Consider the following 21,421-nt stretch of genomic DNA (forward strand, 5'->3'; position numbering starts at 1 on the left):
GTTTTTGGCGGCATAAACCAGTGTGTGAGGTGTCTCTGTTGACAGTATCTAGATGATGTAAACACTAGTCCAGGTTTTCATGTTCGTATATCCAGGTGCAGTGTGTTCATTTACTGAGACTGTGACGGCCTAATTTGTCCCACAAGAATTTCGTGCTCATTAATTTTCTGAATTGCTTAATCCTCAGGAGGGTCATGGGCGTATTCCTGCTGCCAACAGGCAAAGGGGGGGGATTACACCCTGGATGTGTCACCAGTTCATCACAGGGCTGACATACAGTATACAGATGAACAACCATTCATTCACACCTACCTAATTATTTAAATTAACCTATTAAAGTCCATGTCTTTGGATAATGGGAGGAAGTACCCTGAAAGAACCTTCACAGACGCCTTGGCTGCCATGCTGCAGAGGAATTTTATAGTAAATCACTGATGTTTTCATACCAGCATATGGCTAAAGCATCTGTGTGGATCATACACACAGCCCATCAGAGTTCATAAACTGGACCCACAGGAGATGGACTTAACACTCATTCTTCATCATTATTTAAACAAACAACATGTTAATGTGGACTGAACTCAAACCCCTTATGGTGGACAAATGGTAAAGTATCATATAAACCACAGGAGTCAAACCTACGGCCCGCGGGCAAAAACTGGCCCCCCGAATGGCCCAATCTAGCCCATGGCATGAATTTGTAAAATGCAAAAATTACACTGAAAATATTAACAATCAAGGATATTAAAATCATTTTAGTTCAGGCACCACATACTGACCAATGGGATCTCACGTGGGTCAGACCAGTAAAATACTATCATAATAACCTATAAATAATGACAACTCCGTATTTTCTCTTTGTTTTAGAGCAAAAAAAAGTACAATTTCATGAAAATATTTACATTTACAAACTATCCTTTCACAACAACAACAACAAAAAGTCTGAATAACCTGAACAAATATGAACGATCTGAAATGTGTTAAAAGAAGTAAGTGTAATTTAACAATATTCTGCCTGTTACTAAATGTTTTGTGTATTTGTAGATTCACTGTGATCTGTAAGTTGTAATGCATGTGTAAATGATAAACTAGGGCATAATATTGTCAAAATTACAATTAGCTTTTTTTTTTAAATTCGTTTTTCAGGTTGCTCATGAAATTCACATTTTTAAGGAAACTTTGTAGATGTAAACATGTTCATAATGTAACTACTTTTTTTTTTACTGTTTTATTTTTTGGCACCCCTGATGTGAACAGACTAAAATAAACTGAATAGCTTAGAAACTAGTGCTAGTAACATTAAAGATACAGTCATAGGTTCATGCAACAGTCTTTAAAATGCACAACTCCACTGATAAATGATAAATGTAAAATGAATTAGAAAAGAAGAATTAGTAGAAAGTTTTGACAGCACGATTTTTAAAAATACAATCTGTACAAGTCCTCTGAGAAGTACATCTTACACAGAACTGAGATTCATCACAGTCTAGGACTGTGAGATCGCCACAACCCAAGTCCATGTAATCAGAATGGTAACATATGGACTGATGGATCCAGAAGAAAAGGTGGGGTCCAGGGTCGGAGGTCCGGTGGGGATTCAAGGGGGCAAAACAAATCAAAATTAACAGTATTAATACTTCTAATCACATAAAACTGTGTTTTATTTTATTATCATACTTGAGACTAAAATGATTACAATCTAACCTCCCTTTGTGACCAGTTTTGGAACCAAAGCAAAGCGTTGGCCTCAGTTATGGCTTTGAATTCCATTGCATTCCAAATAATTTAAAAATAGAAGGGCCAAGGGCTCCGGTAGGTAAATCCACCAATGCATATGTAATGAATACCTGAAATGTTTATTCATTAATATATAATTTACTAGAAATAGATGCTGTGGTGGTGCAGTGGTTCGTTATTGCCTCACAGCAGGAAGGTTGACCCAGATGTCTGGGCTTTTCTGTGTGGAGTTTACATGTTCTCCCCTGTGTGGGTTCTCTCTGGTTACTCATGCACCTTAACCCTATAGCATATCATATTTGATACATGAGTTTGAAGCCCTCTACATGATCAGCATTTTTTTTTTCTTGAAAAACCTGATGTATACAATAAGATACATGCAATACACAGATAATCCACCAGGGGGGAGGAATTTGTTCACCAGTGGCCTTTCCAGTGACACTATAAGACTGTCATTAAAGCTGTGGGAGACTTTCGTCACCAATTTTTCGTCAAACCTGTAAAACCCCAGTCATTTCCAAAGTATCACGACTCTGTATGTCTTTCTGTGATTACTCACCTGAATCTCTTCCCTCACGGTGAACAATTTTGAAGTGTACTCCACCATAAACAAACCATTTGTTTACAAGCAGAGCCGGTAGGTAACACTTTGGAATTTTTGCATTATGGGAAGCAGAGCTCCAGCCGTTTCCATATCGTGTCTATTGTAGCCATATGATATCATATGTTTGCACTGCCGCTGCTGCTACCAGGTGGCTGCGTGAACCTCCATTTCCCACAATGCACGTTGTGACAAAATTTTGGAGATGCCTGAGTTACCAACCAGCTCTGTTTGTAAACAAATTGTTTGCTTGTGGTGGATGGCACTTAGAAATTGTTCACCGTGAGGGAAGAGATTCAGGTGAGAAATCACGGAAAAACTAACAGATTAGTGATACTGAGGCTATGACTAAGGTTTTACAGATTTGATGAAAAATTGGTGACAAAAGTCTCTCGCAGCTTTAATGAGGAAGGAGGCAGAACTTTGCCAATTTTGAAAAGGAATTACCAATTTGTTAGACATGTTTGCGCTATATTATGTTTTTCTTTGTTCAAAAATAATAATATATGAGCATTAAGACCGGATGTATCAAATATGATAGAAAATTGAAACTCATACATGGAAATTGATATTTGAAAAAAAAAATAAAAAATTTTAAGTTGTTCTGAAGGACCAATAAAGGCTCCAGTTTCAAAGAACTGAAATTTTCTGTCAGTGATTTATTCAATGGTTCAACCTTTCCAGGGTTAAGCTGCCTTCACGTGCTATTGGGAAGATGATCCTTTCTGCTCATGAATTTGAAGTTACCAGTGTGTTGTGTTCAAGTGTTTTTGTTGTAGCAAAATGAAAAATGGTTGGTACAGAATTTATTGTGAGCTGCTACTTAGGTTAAACAGTTTTGGACGTATGAATTCATCTGCTACAGCATTTTCATTCATTCATTCATTCATTCATTCATCTCCTGAACTTCATCCTCGAGATGGTCATAGGGACATATATACACTGACATATAGAGACGAACAACCAATCACTCTCATATTCACATCTATGAGCAATTTATCTTTTTTTGTTGTTTTGTTTCGTATTTTTATTGACGTGTATACAAGAGGAACAAAGGCACTTACATATACCAGGGTACACTGATGTCAACATTAAACATGTTTGTATACACCATTACATTTAGATTTGCATATTTTTAGAACAAATAACGATTACAAAAGTAAAACCAGATACAATGAAAAGAATATTTAAACATCGTCTCTATAAAATTATTCAACTGGTCACATAAACATAAGAATGAATAAACAAATACATAATGCTAAAAAAAAAAGCGGGGGGTGGGGGTGTGTTAAATTGTTGCAAAAAAAAAAAAAAAAAAAAATCCATAAATGGTTGCCATTTATTGTAGAATTTGTTCAAGTTTCACCTTTTTCAATATCTAATTTCCTCTGCTTTTATGAAGGACATACCCTCGTTAATCCATCGTGTGCTGGAAGGAGCTGTTGTGGATTTCCATTTAAGAAGGAGGTCCTTATGAAGAGGTTCTTATGAACTATTCATCCCCCACCCCCGTGTGTGTACCTCACAATTTCACTTTGCAGGTGCACCTGGGTATTAATACTGAAAATGAATTGTCATTTACATTTTAAAGAATGATTTACCAAACCATGTTTATGCCACTACTTATAAAATATAGACCGACATCTTTTCCCAAATGTCTGCTCTCCCCAGCATAAAAACTACCACGTCTACAAACCATGGTTCCCCACGGGTCACATCCTAGTTTACCATAATTCCCACAGCACATGAAGGCAGCATTAAAGGTAGGGTAGGAGATCCAGGAAAAAACAGTTTGCGCAAGCTACATTTTGAAAATACACAATTCAAAAGTCCAAACCCCTTTCTTCAGACATCCCCCTGAAGCCACACCTCCAGAGTACCAGAGTGTACTCTCAGAGGGGGGAGGGGGAGGGACAAATGGCAGTTGAGTTTGATGGACATATCACCATTCAATCATTTCGATGCGCTGGTTAAAATGATTGGATGGTGTTTGTTCAGTCCTGTCCATTCCATAGATGACTAAAATTTTTCAATTTTGTGTTAGAGCATTTAATTAATTCAGGCATGTCCAAAGTCCGGCCCGGGGGCCAATCACAGCCCGCGGTCAGATTTTATACAGCCCACAGCTTGGGTTTTATAATGTATTATTTACACCCGCTTGGACTGTTGAACAGAGTACATGAATCATAAAAGGTTCAAAATGCAGTTTCTCCTTTCACCTCATGGTGGCAGCACCACTCTAACTCTATCTAGCTCTGAGACTTTGCCGTGAACCATTTTCGCTAATTTCTAACCATGGCACCTGTAAATAAAAAAAAGGAAAGTTGACAGTGAGGGCCGCTGCTTCCAGGAGAGATGGGAATTACAATTTTTTTTCACTGAAAATCGAGGTGATTGTGTTTGCCTAATTTGTCGAGAGATTGTTGCCTTGTTTAAGGAATTCAATGTAAAGACACACTAGCAGACAAAATATGCTAACGCATACGACAAGCTACAAGGGAGTGAGCGTTCTGAAAAAGTGAAGCAAATTCAAGCTGCTTTAAACTCACAACAGTGACTCTTCATGTGAACCTTTGAGTTTAATGAATTCACCACCAAAGCAGGCTACCAAGTTGCCAGGTTAGTTGCCTATAATTGCTGGTGTTATGTACTTGTAGATGTGACACAAATATTACTTTCTGAATGATTTTGTGAAAGACAAGAGTAAGAGTTATATGTTTTCATCTTAAACGTTAACAGACTTTGCATTACTGAGTAATATATGAGTAATGATTACTCATATAAGTCATGTTTAAAATGAATGTGGGGTTAAGATTTTTATCAACTTCTTGGAAGTTTAAGATACTCCATACAGTTTGTTCTATGTTATCTGACTCCAGATGTGAAAGGAAGGCAGAATTGTTTTTTTTTTTTTTTTTTTTTTTTTTTTTTTTCATTTGTTCACACCTGAGTGGCGTAGATTTGGTTACATTGCCATTTAAAAAAATTATATTGTGACAATGAAAATAAAATTATTGTAGAACAGCACATTTATATGTAATTTTTACTGTTTAAAAAATGTCCGAAGGGACCACTGGCCCCTGGCAATCTCCACATTATCAGATCTGGCCCTCTTTAAAAAAAGTTTGGACACCCCTGAATTAAATGGTTCCAATCAGGGTGTGAAGGGGATTTTAAGCAGTATATAGTAAAAAAAAATGCTCCAGTAAAATCTCCTACCCTACCTTTAATATGTTAACTGGTCAATCTCCATAACCCGCTGTTGTGAGTGTGAGTGTGAATGGTTGTATTTGTCAGCCCTGTGATGAGCTGGTGACATGTCCAGGCTGTACTCCGCCTTCACCCGTTGATACCTGGGACAGGCTCCAACACCCCTGTGACCCTTGGGAGGACTAAGCGGAAACTACACGTCACACATGAAATCTCGCAGGAAATGAATAGATGGTGCGCATTAGAAGGAGTTTGAAAAGTGTGTGCAGGTTTTTTTTTTAGTGAGCAAATATGATGATAGATATGATAATTGTAGTACAACTGCATTCTTATTTAGTTTTCTCACCACTGAAACATTTTTACTGTCATTTTCTCACACAGATGTTGCGTAACAATTCAATATCAATCAACTTAATCAATTTCTTGCTGATTTGGAAGATGATGCAGAACTAAAACTAATTTTCATTTCTAAATCTAGAAACTATATTTGATGTTTGTTCTCATTCTTCTAATGACTGAAATAGTATCCACCTCAACCAAACCAAAAGTAAACCTCCTTCCTGGAGGGTGGTTTTTAATCACATTTTATTGCTGATGATTTTAATATCTATTTTAATTTTAATCTTTTTATATTGTAACTTTCTCTCATCTTACATGTATTTTTATGCCTCTCCTGTAATGCTTTTATGTTTTATATAAAGCACTTTGAATTTTCCTATACATGAAATGTGCTATACAAATAAACTTGCCTTCCCTTTCCAAACTAGAAGCACTCGGAGAGCGCAGACCTCCGCCAAGGCTGATCAGTGCCCCCCCCCCCCGTGGGCCCCCCCACCCCCGATCACCACCAAAATTTAATAATTTCTTCCTTATCCCATTTCCAACAAACCCTGAAAATTTCATCCAGATCTGTCCATAACTTTTTGAGTTATGTTGCACACTAACGGACAGACAAACAAACAAACAAACAAACAAACAAACAAACAGACAAACAAACAAACCCTAGCAAAAACATAACCTCCTTGGCGGAGGTAATGAACCCATAAAGACCCAAACAGCCACCAGTGACCAAAACCATCTACTGATCTAAAATGTTTAATAACTTCTGAACCACTAGACCTATTTATATGTTGAAATAATTGGTGTAAAATGCAGTTATTCATCTTTTCATGGTCATCAGATATGACCCATTTGGACGTTCAGAGGCTCTGTAGCAAATGTGGAAACACTATCATCTTCTACAACACTGATTCACCAGTAAAACCCATGGAGTTGGATCAGTGACAGTGGATGGAGACACTGGGTTTATGTTCAGTTAATGACTGACTGGACTGAAAAAGTCATTTGTTCTTCAGTTTTCTCTCTTTTTTATATAATAACCTTCAACTTTACGGTGAGCTTTTATGAACATCTACATGGTCAGTGAATTAAACATAGGAAAAACATTATTTTTACTGAAAAAATGCAAAATACAGACGATGAAATAAACATTAATAGTGATAAATCATGTAAGAAAGGTTAAATATAGAGAAAAATAACCTGGGAACTGCCACAAAAGTAGCTCTGGGTCTGTATGGGTTAAATCATGTATGTTTTTGAGTGCTTTTATTGACTGTGGTGTACAGGATGTAAGGACCTCTGTCTTGTTAATCTTTTTATCACTGTACACAGCAGGGGTGTAGAATTACGTAGGGACTCTAGGGACACGTCCCTACAAATATCCAGCCACTACTGTGTAGTCACTGTCAATCCAACCGCTGTCCGTAGTGTTTAGTCAATGATTATGGCACACAAAGGGTTAACAGTCAGTCTAGAAGTCCCGCCTCTAATGTAAATATCACTCTCCAATTAGCTCTTTGGTTTTGCTAAAGTACATGTGATTGGCTGTCCCCGCTGTCACTCCATCTTCTTGTAAAAGGAACCTGCTAGTTGGGCCGCTAATGTAAGTTTTCAATATGTTTGTATTTGTTCTGCCTGAGTCACATCAGCTATACGGATTTGAATATCAGTGGTGTCATTTACATGTACATTTGTACATGTGTTTGTTTGCGTGCGCGTGCCTGTGCGTTTGTGCTCGGTAATTAGGATGTAAAGGATGTCAAAGAAAAGAAAACTGGACAGAAGACACCTCTGTAGTAGTCACAGTGTAAGTTAGTTCAAGGGTATAGAACTGTAGAGGCTCAACACAGATACTGAATAAAAGACACTATTTAATGCCAAACACTTTTTAAAAGTTATTTTACTTATTATTTTCATGTATTTCTATGGAAGAGCAACTGTTTAAAAAACACACATAAAGAAAATTTGTGGGGAAAATATAATAAAACCTCAGATTCTAAATGTGAGTCTAGATCTGATTTTATCCATATTTTTGAGGAATAAATTACATGTAATTATTGAAAGTAAAAGCCTTGTGTGCTCAGGCAATAACTGTACCATCAAACTTTATAATCACTGTATCCTTGATCTGTTCATATGTCATACATCAACATATTTATGTCAGGTGACAGAGAGTACAGAGGAGGGAGGAGGTAGAGGAGGAGAGGCTGGAAATTCACAGGTGAGGTTAAATAATAATGCATATGTTAGTCATGAGCATAACTTTGCAGATTGCATTAAATTCTTGTATTGTCTTTAGATGTCTGTCCATGTGCATCACTGCCTATAGGCACCATATTTATATATCTTAAACCGCACCTGTCCAAATCTGTATATATTCAAATCCATATTTATATATTTTTTTATATTTATAACCATTGCACTACATTCATATCAAACCGTATTTGCGCTCTCCTTTTAAACACTTTTTTACTCAAATTTATATGACTGCTTTTGTTTTATGTATATGTGTATGTTTATGTGTATATTTTGCTGCTGACAACACTGTGAATTTCCCCATTGTGGGATCAATAAAGGAATATCTTATCTTATCTCTTAGATATTCAGATATGCATTATAAACTTGTCAATTACGTAATGTTTTTTTTTTTCTGATTATGATTGTTTGCTTGTTTGATCAGCTCCACATGACGTGAAATTATGATTGCAAATGCAAAAAAATATATATATCAACTTTCCGTAGTGCTGCCTTGGAGCACTTTTGTGTCTCCACCAATGTCAGAATCAAACCTAGTCCTTTGGTACACAGTGAGATGTTTTGCAATAATTGTGTAAATGCTCAATGAAAACCATTCATGGACTGATTCTAAATTATACATATAGAATTATGCAGCTATGTAAATGCGTTTGGAGTGTTTTCCTCCACACATGTACACACAGGGGTTTTCCTACCCCGCGTCCCCTCAGTGAAGCCTTCCTCCGGTCGCCCCTGGTTACCAGTCATCACCAGGCGTTAGTGCTCCAACCCTGCGCTGCGCCAGGCACATATACACATACAGTAGTCTATCCGTCAGACGCGGTTGCGCGCTCCAACCTCACACTAGAACAAAAACCAAAAAACACTGATCATCCCACGCAGAGTTGTGTCGGCTAGCTTTTGCTTCTCTTCTTTCTCCGCTGTTTTCGCGTCGTTTGGATAAAGAGGGGACTGTTTGAGCCCGCGTCCCAAGATGAACCAAACCGCCACTGTATCGCATCAAGTTAAATGTCAGTCCACGAAGGCCATCAAGGTAAGCTTTATGAATAATATGTGTGCGTCTGTACGTGTATGTGTGTGTGTGTGTGTGTGTGTGTGTGCATGGTGAACTTAAACATCCACATTGGTAAGCAGCGGCTCCATGACGGCTCCAAACTTCAGTGCGGGCTTGGTGCGCGGTTATGCGCATTGACGCACAGCAGTTCCAGACTGTTTGTGTGGATATGCACGGCAGCATTCACATGAAGAAGTTACGGCTCATATCTGACAGTGGTTTGTTGTTATTCTAAAAGTGCTGGGCGACTCCATTGACCGGATCTGAATTGGGCAGATCCAGTGGAAAGGTATTAGAGACGGAGCCACACACTGGCGCAGTGGCGAGATTTCATTCCCATCACGTCCTGCTCCTTATTATTATATTATCGGAACGGACTGGCAGGAAAATTAGAAATACTGTCTCCTAAAACACAGGGCTGAGTGGTTTGGGTTTGCCACTTCCACACCACAGAGGAAACATGCTTGATGCTGGTGATCAGTTTCCTGCGTAACTTTGCCGTGCATGCTCTCGGAGAATATCCAGATTTTTTTTTATTTTTTATTTTTATTTTTTTAATTCTGAGTCTGACCAGGTTTAAGAAATAATAAAATTCTGGTTAAAGTGGCTGGAATGGGAAGTGTGTGTAAAAGGTGCTGTGGTATCAGTGAGGACAGGTAGCGCAGTTTCCACCGCAGGTTTGTTTCTTTTGTTTCAGTCACGATCAGGAGACGGTTCCACCAGCAGCAGCAGCGGCATCCATCCGCATTGTCTCCATATCACACACTTAAACCTGGAATGAAGGAGTGGGAAATGTGTGGTGGTGGAGCGTGCATGCATGTGTGTGTGCATATGTGTGTGTGTGTGTGTGTGTGTGTGTGTGTGTGTGTGTGTGTGGCTGTAGCTCTTCATGCAGTGTGTGTGTGTGTGTGTGTGTGTGTGTGTGTATTTATGTGTGACTCAACAGCGGTATTGATTTTGCCGCGGGTTCTGCATCACTTTTCAACCTCCAAGTCCCACCAGAGAAATGTAGCTGGGGGCAAATTTATCCCTTCACACATTCCCAAAGGCGTGCAATATTTGGAAGTGACTTTTAGAATTAGTAGAGTTCAACTTGGGATAAAAGACAGCTGGAGATGTGAATTGGGTTCACGAAAGCTGTGTGTCATCATTTTGCCAGGTCCAAACATGTTCCAGTGTCACGTGGCATCACTTTGCGTCCTGGTCTGGTCCTGATGCTGATCCGTCTTTGTACTTATTCACAACATAAGCCATGTTTTCACCCCAGAGCCACCTATTCTCTGAAGCCACACAAAAAGACCTCATAAAAGCCACACTGTAAAACAAAAAACAAAAAACGGTATTATTCCAGCAGCAGGGGTGCCGAAAAAATACGTTAAAAAACGGAAAATAAGCATTTCATAAAAATATGGTAATTTTCCATAATTAAAATACAGTTTTTGGCCGAAACTTTACATGAATTTATTTATTTATTTATTTAACTTTTTAACCCTTTCATGCCTAGTGGCCACTACAGTGCACTATTCCACAGCTGTTCTCTTGTATATTCATGGATTTTGTTGTTTTAGTTTCATATCAGCCAACACAGTGGACGTTTATGCATCATCCCATACACTGACATTGAAAACATTACTGTAACTTTGCTATTCTAGATAAACCTGATCTGCAGTAACATGTTTGAGTGTAAATCAATTCCTTGTTATTGTTATTAGACTGTAATTAACAACAGGTTTTTGTTTTGTTTTGTTTTTTGTCATATTATGTCCATGAAGTGAGTAATGACTAGTATCAGAGTACACTACAAACAAAAATTTAAGGATATTTCTTTTTATAATTTTTTTTTTTGTTCATTTTTTTTGGTCATTTTTGCCATTTGTAAATAAAACTGTGTCTGGTCATTAAAAAAATGTGTTTCAATTCAATTCACACACAAAAAAAGTAAAAAGCGTTGTGCAAGAATCTCAACTGAAAAAATAAATAAATAAATAAAATAAAATAAAATAAAATAAAATAAAATAAATAAATAAATAAATAAATAAATAAATAAAAACAGCCCCAAAATTTAAAATATCTGTAACTTTTTTTTGTAGTCTATGTTAAAATGTGAGAAAACATCAAATTACCAGCATTTAATGTTTTTATTTCATAGTTTCACACAGTATATCAGTAAACACGTTTCTTTGCTTCAGAAATTAAACACATGGTGTCCATCTTGGTGGACATTTTTGCAACTCCATGAAAAATAGCTTGATTAAAAAAAAAACAAATAAAAATAATAATAATAATAATAATAATAATAATAATAATAATCACATTGGTTTTTTTTTTAAAGCCCAAAGAGGAATAAAGAAAAAAAATCTTGATTAATGTTCTCATAATTCATGTATGAAAGGGTTAATGTTTAACAAAGAATATTTACATGTATTAAAACAATCAAATTACCTATAAATATGGATGAACATTGTTATGAAACAAATAATAGGGCTGAAAATTGCAGAAAAGTTCTGTTATTAGTTGGCATTTACCACAAAATTTTATGTTAAAAACTTGTATATCAATTAATATTTGATGTAATAAAATGATATACCACACGTAAAAACATTTAATTTATCTTTCAAAACCTGTCAGTTAACTGTTAATAAACTAGTTGTATGGATTTTAATTCCAACAATTTACCGTTAATTTAAGTTGATATAAAGTATAAACATCCAAACATTATTGTTTTTAAAACACTTTTTTCCAATTATTTATACAATTGAAGAACATTATAAACTCTAAAGCAAATAAAATAAAAAAAATAAAAAAAACACCAAAGCAAATAAAATAATATATATATATATCAAGTATTTAATTTTTCTAATTTTTATTTTATAGTTTGAGCTTTTTTATTTTATTATTTTTGAATTCACTTTTTTACTTAGATTTTTTTCTATACATGAGACAAGTAAAATATGTTGTGAAATGGAAATTTTTTTAGCCTACTTTGACTTATACTTTTATGTATACTGTTCAGTTGTTCATTGTTCAATTAAAAAAAAAAAAAAATGTCACATGTACATTTTATGACCATGTGAGCAGAGCATTATGGAATGCAGGGCCACCTGAATGTGCATGTTACCAAAATACAAACTATAGGCTACACTTGAAAATGGCTAATGTCCTCTGTTAATGTAAATATAATTTTCTTTTTTTTTTTTTTTTGGTTCAGAAATGGTATATTTCACCAAAAAACTATACCTTATCTGAATAAAAGAAAAAAGAAAGTATAATTACACTTGAAAATGTCTTATGTGTTCTACTGTTCATGTAAAAGCCCAATAGGGATGACATGGATATGTATCTGTGAATTCTGTTTTATTAGAACTATTTGACCCTTTTGTTGAAGATTAGAAAAGACAGCTGATCGGTTCCAGCTGCAAATGTGGAACACCCAGGAGTCTTTACTGTACAGTCACAGAACACAAAACAGACCCATTATTGTAATTGTACGAAGTAAACACAGCGTCTCAGGCTCGATGTACTGACAACAGGGCTGCACAGTCTATCATTTCAGCATCATTATCACATTGTGCAACTGCAAGAGTCACATCGCAAGGACACGCAGCGTCAAATATGCTAAATTAACTCAAACATAACATGGAAATCAGCGAGGAACAGGAGAAAAACACCAAAAAGGGAGATTCATGTGCAAAAAGAAAAGCAATATCATGGAATGAATTCTGATGTTGATGAAAACAGGTGCTTTCTCGTCAGTCAAACGCTGTATTTTACATCATTTCAGAGGAATCATCACAGTGATCACCTGTGTTTGGTGTGTTAAAAAAAGGTTTCATTTCCCACATTTTCAGTGTTGTGGTATTTTTTCTGCAGACACATTCGGATCAGAATCACACTATAGAGCAGGGGTGTCAAACTCATTTTAGTTCAGGAGCCACATTCAGCTAAATTTGATCTTAAGTGAAATCAGTAAAATTATAATACAATAATATATAAATAATGTCAACTCCAAACTTTTCTCTATGTTTTAGAGTGCAAAAAGTAAAACTGCATTATGAAAATGTTTACATTTATAAACTATCCTTTCAAACAATGTGAATAATATGAAGAAACTGAAAAAAATGTGTAATTTTAACAATATTCTGCCTCAGTTTATCATTTACACATGTACACTATAATGTACAGATCACAGTGGATCTACAAACACACAAAACATTTAGGAACAGGTGGAATATTATTAAAATTGCACTTACTTCTCTTAAGACATTTCAGGTTGTTCATATTTGTTCAGGTTATTCAGATATTTTTGCACAATTATACTTTGTTTTAGTGTAAATACATGGAAACATTTACAAAGAGAAAAACTTGGAGCTGTGAGTATTTATAGGTTGACCCACCTGAGATTGAATTGGTCTGAATGTGGAACCTGAACTAAAATGACTGTTAACATTTTAGTTTAATTTTTGCATTTCACAAATTCATCCCAGGGGCCACATTGAACCCTTTGGTGGGCTGGATTTGGCCCCCGGGCCGCATGTTTGACACCTGTGCTATAGAGTGTTCGTTCCCCTATCTAGTCTTCCAGTTGACTGCACAACTTTTGTTCTGACTCAGTTCAACTAAACTCAACTTTCACTACAGTTTGTATCGGTTTTCAGGTGTCAGTGTATCGTTTGGTAATTGGATTTTCTTTTTCGAAACAAAAGAAAAATTAGTGTTTAATTATTTTCGTTTTAAAATAGAGGAAATAAAATTGAATTTCAAGGTGTTTTTCTTTTTCAGTGTCGAAACAGATAAACCTAATTTAAAAAACAGATTGATTTTCGTCTTCTGTGTATAAAAAAAAAAATAAAGAAATGGAAACACAGGCCAAATACGGCTGTTTTTTTCATTGTCTGAGACCGGATGTTGTCATTTTCAAGGAAAGAGTGCAAATGTCTAGGTCACAAAGATTCTTACGAACGATGGGTTTGTATGAATCTTCCAGTTCCTACAAAATCTGGACATCGTAGACTTGCTCCCTCCATGAATGTCTACGAACTTGCACCATTTGTTATCACATACTGCCATTCAAAAACATGATACCAGTGATAATCCCTCAACATATACTCATCTGATCTTAACCAGAATTAAATGATTGATGTTTTGCTTTTGTTTTAAGTTTTTTTAATCCAAAACTTGGTGTAATGTCAGCTAATTGAGCTCTATCAACCACGACTATAAGAAAATAAGGTGAGTTGGAATGAAGCAGGTACAACGGTCAGCGAATATTTTGGTAACTGGATTTTCTTTTCAGAAACAAAACAGAAACTTGTGGTTAATTGATTTTTGTTTTAAAATAGAGGAATTAAAATTGAATTTCACAGTGTTTTTCTTTTTCAGTGTCAAAACAGATAAACCTAAGTAAAAAACACAGACTGATTTTTGTTTTCTCTTTCTAATAACAAAAAAGAAAGTTACTACCTGACAGAAATGGAAAAACGGACCAAAAATGGGTGGTTTTTCATTTTCTGAGAGCGGATGTTGTCATTTTCAAGGAAAGAGCGCTAATGCCTAGGTCACAAAGATTCTTACGAATGATTGGTTTGTACAAATCTTACAGGTTGTCCAAAATCTTGGTATCGTAGACTTGCTCCCTCCACGAATGTCTACGAACTTGCACTGTTTGTCATCACATACTGCCATTTAAAAACACGATACCAGTGATAATCCCTCTACATATACTCCTCTGATCTTAACCAGAGTTAAATGATTGATGTTTTGCTTTTGTTTTAAGTTTTTTTAATCGAAGAACTTGGTGTAATGTCAGCTAATTGAGCTCTATCAATAAAATAAGGTGAGTTGGAATGAAACAGGTACAACAGTCAGCGTATATTTGGGTAATTGGATTTTCTTTTCAGAAACAAAACAAAAACTTGTGGTTAATTGATTTTCGTTTTAAAATAGAGGAATTAAAATTGAATTTCACTGTGTTTTTCTTTTTCAGTGTCAAAACAGATAAACCTAAGTGAAAAACACAGACTGATTTTTGTTTTCTCTTTCTAATAACAAAAGAGAAAGTTACTACCTGACAGAAATGGAAAAACGGACCAAAAATGGGTGGTTTTTCATTTCCTGAGAGCAGATGTTGTCATTTTCAAGGAAAGAGCGCTAATGCCTAGGTCACAAAGATTCTTACAAACGATGGGTTTGTACAAATATTCCAGGTTGTCCGAAATCTGGGCATCATAGACACGCTCCCTCCCTGATTGTCTGTGAACTTGCACCGTTTGTCATCAAATGCTGCCATTTAAAAGCACGATACCAGTGATGATCCCTCAACATATACTCCTCTGATCTTAACCAGCCGTGGCTTAGGAGGTAGAGCGTGTCATCTAATAACTGAAGGGTCGCCAGTTCAAATCCCACTCTGTGTCCGTTGTATCCTTGTCCTTCACCCTGCTTGCCTCCAGTGCTGCTACTCACACTGGTGTATGAATGTCTGATGGTGGTCGGAGTGGTCATAGGTGCGGATTGGCAGCCATGCTTCCGTCAGTCTGCCCCAGGGCAACTGTGGATACATATATAGTTTACCACCACCAGAGTGTGAATGTGAGAGTGAATGAATAATGGATCCACTGTACGTTGAGTATGCGTTCATAGAAAAGCGCTATATCTAATCCATTGTAATTATTATTCATTTATTTCACTTCATATAGGATTTATTTATAATCTATCATTATAAAAGGCAAGAGGACTCTGTTTGTTTGTGTGTGTGTGTGTGTGTGTGTGTGTGTGTGTGTGTGTGTGTGTGTGTGTGTGTAGGTGTGTGTGTGTGTGTGTGTGTGTGTCAGGCATCCCACAAAATCCGTACAGAGCTGACTGCTGCAGTTTGGCATACTTATGTATTTTTGGTCAAGGTACAGACTAGTGAAAACAGCAAATTGGTAGAACCAATATTTTGGGAGATATTAGTAATTATGGAATACAATAGCCTTACAGTCATGCTGCTATGCCCATGGCGGTTAATGGGAAGTGCAGTACCACATTGCATGATGAGAAATGAAGTGAAAAACAGGAGCGGCACATTTACTAATTTCCGTCCCTAGATATTAATATATTCCAGTTTTTCTCTGTGGTTTTGGTCCATTTCTCAGATCAGAGTTGAAATTCTCTAAACTACTTGTTCAGTCTTCACATCATTGTGCCACTTGTGCAAATCAAAAAAGCAGTTTCTCACTCCTTTGAACAAGTTGCAAATGCTTTGATACATCCATGCAAATAATTATGTACAATTCTCTGCTGTTTCCTTCATTATCAATCGCTTATATCATGTTGATCCAAATGTATTGTAATGTCTCTGTTGAATAGTCTCACCCCCCGCAACATTTAGGCATTAGTTCATCGCATGCAAAATGACTGAACAAGTTGTTATAATATGTCCAACATATTTCTATACATTTCCATGAGACTTTTTTTCTAAATCTGTCCTGAATTGGTAAATTGCTCTGAGGTGAAGCTTGACTTTCTTTAACGAAGGGAGACGTGTGAAGCATTAGATCAACCAATGATCAACCAGTTTTCTAAGATTCTTTCCACGCTGCATCTTAAGAGAAGATATTTGTTGTGATGTGGATGAGAATATGTGGTCCAACAGACAGGAACATCAGAAGGTGAAGGAAGACTGCTCTGGAATTCCTACACCACTACATGGACACTTTTCCCTATGGAGATCGTCCTATGTTCACATTTCTACTTTTTTTTTTTTTTTTTTTTTTTTTTCTTTGTGCTATGCAGTGCTGTCTTTTCCTTTTTGTATTGCATGACATGGTCTGTCAACAAATTACAGAACAAACAGTAAGAGTGTAAATGTGAATCTTGTCCAGTCTCTTGCAATCAGTCTCCCATATTCACAAACCCAGTGGTTCCCAACCTTTTCTGGCTCGTGACCCAGTTTTAACATCGCAAATTTCTGGCGACCCAAGACATTTTTTTTTGCTAAAATTAATTTGTTTTTGATCATGTAATAGTTTACTGTACTATTTTGCAAATAAACATTAATTTTAGATGACATTTAGTCTATATAATGTATGTTATTATGGACGGAGGCAGAAAAGCCAGGTGTAGATTACTGCACAAAGAGAATTTGATTTTCCTTAGTCGGGATATGTACAGTCAGTCCAGCTTGGATTTACAAGGCTGACAATTAATACTGAACAAACAAGAACTCAAACAATGAATTATGAAAGAGCTGCAGCATCTGAAACCGACCACAATGAACATTTGACAGATAAACAGAACCACAGTGCTTCAGTTTCAGCTTCAGAGTTTGTCATGTCTTTAATGGATTGGGATTGTCTTTACATAAGCGTTTTCTCCGGTTTTCTCACCTCCCCAGTTCTCCCGGTTTCCGCATCCAGTTCATGTGGGGTTCATCCTCACCCTTACCTACAATGCTAATCCAGTTTTTTTCCGTTTTGAAAAAGAACAAAAAATGACAAAGATATGGTCGGAAATCTAACCCCCCCACCCCCTACCACCTCATTTTCATACTTTTACTCACATTTGTTTGCTCTGGTTTCAAAACATCATATCTCTGGTTGTATTTGCTCTATCAACATCAAATAAAAAGTGGGAGAGTGTTTCAAGTCTGCACTTTCGAATGCAATGGTCCCCAGTGGTCTACTTCCAATGTTATGACATGTTAAAAATGTCATGTTATTCAGTCATGGGGCTGTGACCATGGACCCCTAAAGGTTAAAGAAGGATTTACTAAACAATTTTTATGTCAGTACTTGTAAAGTATAAGCTATCCCCAGCATCAAAACTACCACATCTAGAACCAGTGGTTCCTCACAGGTCAGTGCGTTACTAGAATATATTGTGTAAGACCTTTCTGCATTTACGGAGATCAGTTCACCAATGATGAGGACAGGGTGTCTGAGGGACAGTTGGTGTCTCGGATCCATTCAGACTAGATCCTGGGGATAGTTTGGTCACTTTCTATTGTGCCTTTCTTTTCTGTTGATGATGAAATACACGTTCACCCAAATTACTGAGTTTAAATACCAATGTTTTCTTAATGAGAATTGATCCTAGAGGAGGAAACATTGAGATTGGAAGTATTGATATTTTAGCATCGATCCACACACCATTAGTGGATATTATTGAGTGTTTGTCCCTTTAAATAAGAATGTAAAAGCAGCAGTTCATTGGCATAGTTTAATGTACCAGGAAGACGATCCATACTAACACAACAAGAGGTGACCGTTTTTAGGCATTTCATACACAGCAGCAGCAACTTGTTATGTCAGTGTTTTTCAACCTTGGGGTTGAGACCCCACGTGGGGTCACCTGGAATTTCTTGTAACTGATAAAAATAAAAATAAAAACATACTAATAAAAATATATAGTGAGTTAACAGAGACAATCACAATCCATAAAAAAACTGTGGCTCTGTTTATCTTTCAAATGTTCATTGTGGTCAGTTTCAGATGCTGCAGCTCTTTCATAATTCATAGTTTGATTTGAGTTTTGATTTGTTCAGTATTAATTGTCAGCCTTGTAAATCCAAGCTGGACTGACTGGACATATCCTGACCAAGGAAAATAAAATACTCCCTTTGTGCAGTAATCTACACCTGGCTTTTCTGCCTCCGTCCATAATAATACATCTTATATAGACTAAATGTTGTCTAAAATTAACATTTATTTGCAACATAGTATAGCAAACTATTACATGATCAAAAACAAATTAGTTTTAGCAAAAAAAAAAAAAAAAAAAAAAAAGTCTCTATTTTGAATGTCTGGGGTCACCAGAAATTTGTGATGTTAAAATGGGGTCACGAGCCTAATAAAGGTTGGGAGCCACTCTGTTATGTTGTCGTCACTGTCAGGTTGCCAGGCAGCCAGGTTAGTCTAAGTCTGACAGGATAAGTGAAGTCCAGACCCTCTGTATGTGAAACTATTGTTTTTTTTCCTTTCGGTGTCAGTCACCATGGAGAAGGAACCCGTCTGATCAATACACAGAGTCACAGTGACAAGGATGTCAATTGGGGTTTTGTGATGGGTTTTACATGTATCCAATGAGAATCAAATTAGAAAATTAGAAATGGCAGCTGTTTGGCCTCAGTTGCTATTGCAACTCTATTAAATGGGCCACGCTAAGAGCAAGAAAACCAACAGGGCACAATTTATTGTTTATTTTTTTCCTTTATTGTTCAATGAACAATTGAACAGTATATATACATAATAGTTTACATCAAAGTAGGCTAAAAAAAAAAAAAAAAAATCACATTTCACAATATATTTTACATTTCCAATATATAGAAACAAATAAGTAAATAATAAATAAAGAAAAAGAAAAAAAAATAGCTTGAGGTATAAAATAAAAATTATATAAATTAAATAAGATTATATGCTTGACTTTTTTTTTTTATTTCATTTTCTTTAAAGTTTATAATGTTCTTCAAATTGTCTAAATAATTGGAAAAAAGTGCTTTAAAAACAATAATGTTTGGACGCTGGGGTGCAAATTTAGTGCAATGAATGTGAAATTTGGCAAATATTACTAAAAGTTTGATGATATATCTTTTTTCTGGATTTATTTGATCAATTTGTGAAAAGCCAAATAAAATATGTTGAAAGTTCAATTTACATGAAGGGTCAATTTTGGTGTTTATGAAATTATTTAAATCCATCCAAAATACATGTGAGTAGGTACAATCCCAAAATAAATGACATATTGTTTCCTCTGCGTTGCTGCAAAAAGAACAAAGAGTATCAATATTTTTCTTATATTTTACAAGATAGGTCTTTACTGGATAACATCTGTCGATCAATTTAAAAGTAACTTATCGTACCTTACTGGTAATAATAAACTTCTTTGACAGAATCCCAACAGGGCACAAATGACAAGTCTTTACTGTTGTCTTATGAACACAACAGCAGGTCAAGTATTAGTCTAAGAGGGTAAAGAAAGCACTGCAAACTGACTGACACACAACTTTCTATGAGTGATGAATAGGAGACCAAAAAGGAAGATTTGACTGTAAAAAGCATAAAATTCTTTCCAACACAGCAAAGACCAAAAACAGACGCTTTCTCCACAGATGTAAACCTTTTCAAACCAATTTGATGTTGGAGCTACAGAAGCCAAAATCAGGGCAAAAACACCAGAATATGAAAACACACACTTTTCCTCAGCAGATCCATCCTCTGCACAATTCAGACGACCTGATGCTATTTCATATCGCTGTGGAAAAGTGAAGCTATTTATTCAAGGTTTTATGTCGAGCAGCAATTGGCGATTCCTGTGAGCGGTCAAAATCTTGCATCACTGGGTCTTTCTACAGCCCACAGAAGGTTTTCAATTCTTGTTTCCTCTCAGACCACTTGAATTGAACTATGATGAAAGTTATTGACGTTTTTGCTCCTTAGCACCAAAACAAACTTAAGCGCTGAAGCTGTAAGTGAAATACTGGACTAGTATACTCGGTTTTACCACTAAGTGTTGCACTCAGCAGACAATCTTGAGTGGAACATAATGAGAAAATTACTCTGAGATAGTTTTACACTTTACCAATAAACACTAAATGAGAATAAAAAGACGATGCAGGGGGTTAAGCAGGGCTAGTCTGGCTCACAGGGTGACTATTTCAGTCTTTATTCTCATCCCTTCAAAGACTTTCTTACTGTGTGAAAAATCAACCTCCTCCGACCTGGAACTTTACACTGAAAAGGAAATGGTTTGATAAAGGCAAACGTTTGTTTTTTAATATGTGGATTCAGTCATTTTAACACCACAAATCACTTCTTTACCAAAGCAACTTCATCTAGGAAACTATTTTGCAAAGGCACTGTTTCTGCATGATGCATTTATCTCCAGATCCGTCCTAGTCTGGACAGACATCCATCTTTCTTAATGAAAAATATGTGTGGAATCGTGAGGCTTGAATCCAATTATGAAGGCGGGACTAAAAGGTGCTGAGTAAACCAGTCACAGATAAGACAGACGTGATGCTTTTTTCAGAGAAACTGAAGGATTCAGGGTGTAATCTGTAATTCAATCTTTATTTTTGAATCAAGTAAACAACCGACAACAATTGTAAAGAGATTTGCGGACTGGAACTGACTTTGACTTGCGACAAAAAGAAGTATGACGCATTGCGAAACAGACTTGTGCTTGGTTCGGTATAGAATAGATCGTGCATATTTCACATCAACTGGCCCAATTCCAGACTGTTTTCT

At 36.2% G+C, this 21,421-nt stretch overlaps 1 protein-coding gene across 1 annotated transcript in view; it reads left to right on the top strand.

The window, feature by feature from the left end:
• Positions 1 to 8,989: 8,989 nt before the first annotated feature.
• The window catches only part of dpp10 (dipeptidyl peptidase like 10), a 618,779-nt gene continuing 606,347 nt past the window's right edge, over positions 8,990 to 21,421 (top strand). The window contains exon 1 of the mRNA XM_030124182.1: positions 8,990 to 9,176. Coding sequence (XP_029980042.1) covers positions 9,117 to 9,176 — 60 coding nt within the window. The 5' untranslated portion in view covers positions 8,990 to 9,116. The remainder of the gene's footprint in view (positions 9,177 to 21,421) is intronic.

This window comes from Sphaeramia orbicularis, chromosome 21, assembly GCF_902148855.1.
Source record: "Sphaeramia orbicularis chromosome 21, fSphaOr1.1, whole genome shotgun sequence".
In the NCBI taxonomy this organism is placed as follows: domain Eukaryota; kingdom Metazoa; phylum Chordata; class Actinopteri; order Kurtiformes; family Apogonidae; genus Sphaeramia; species Sphaeramia orbicularis.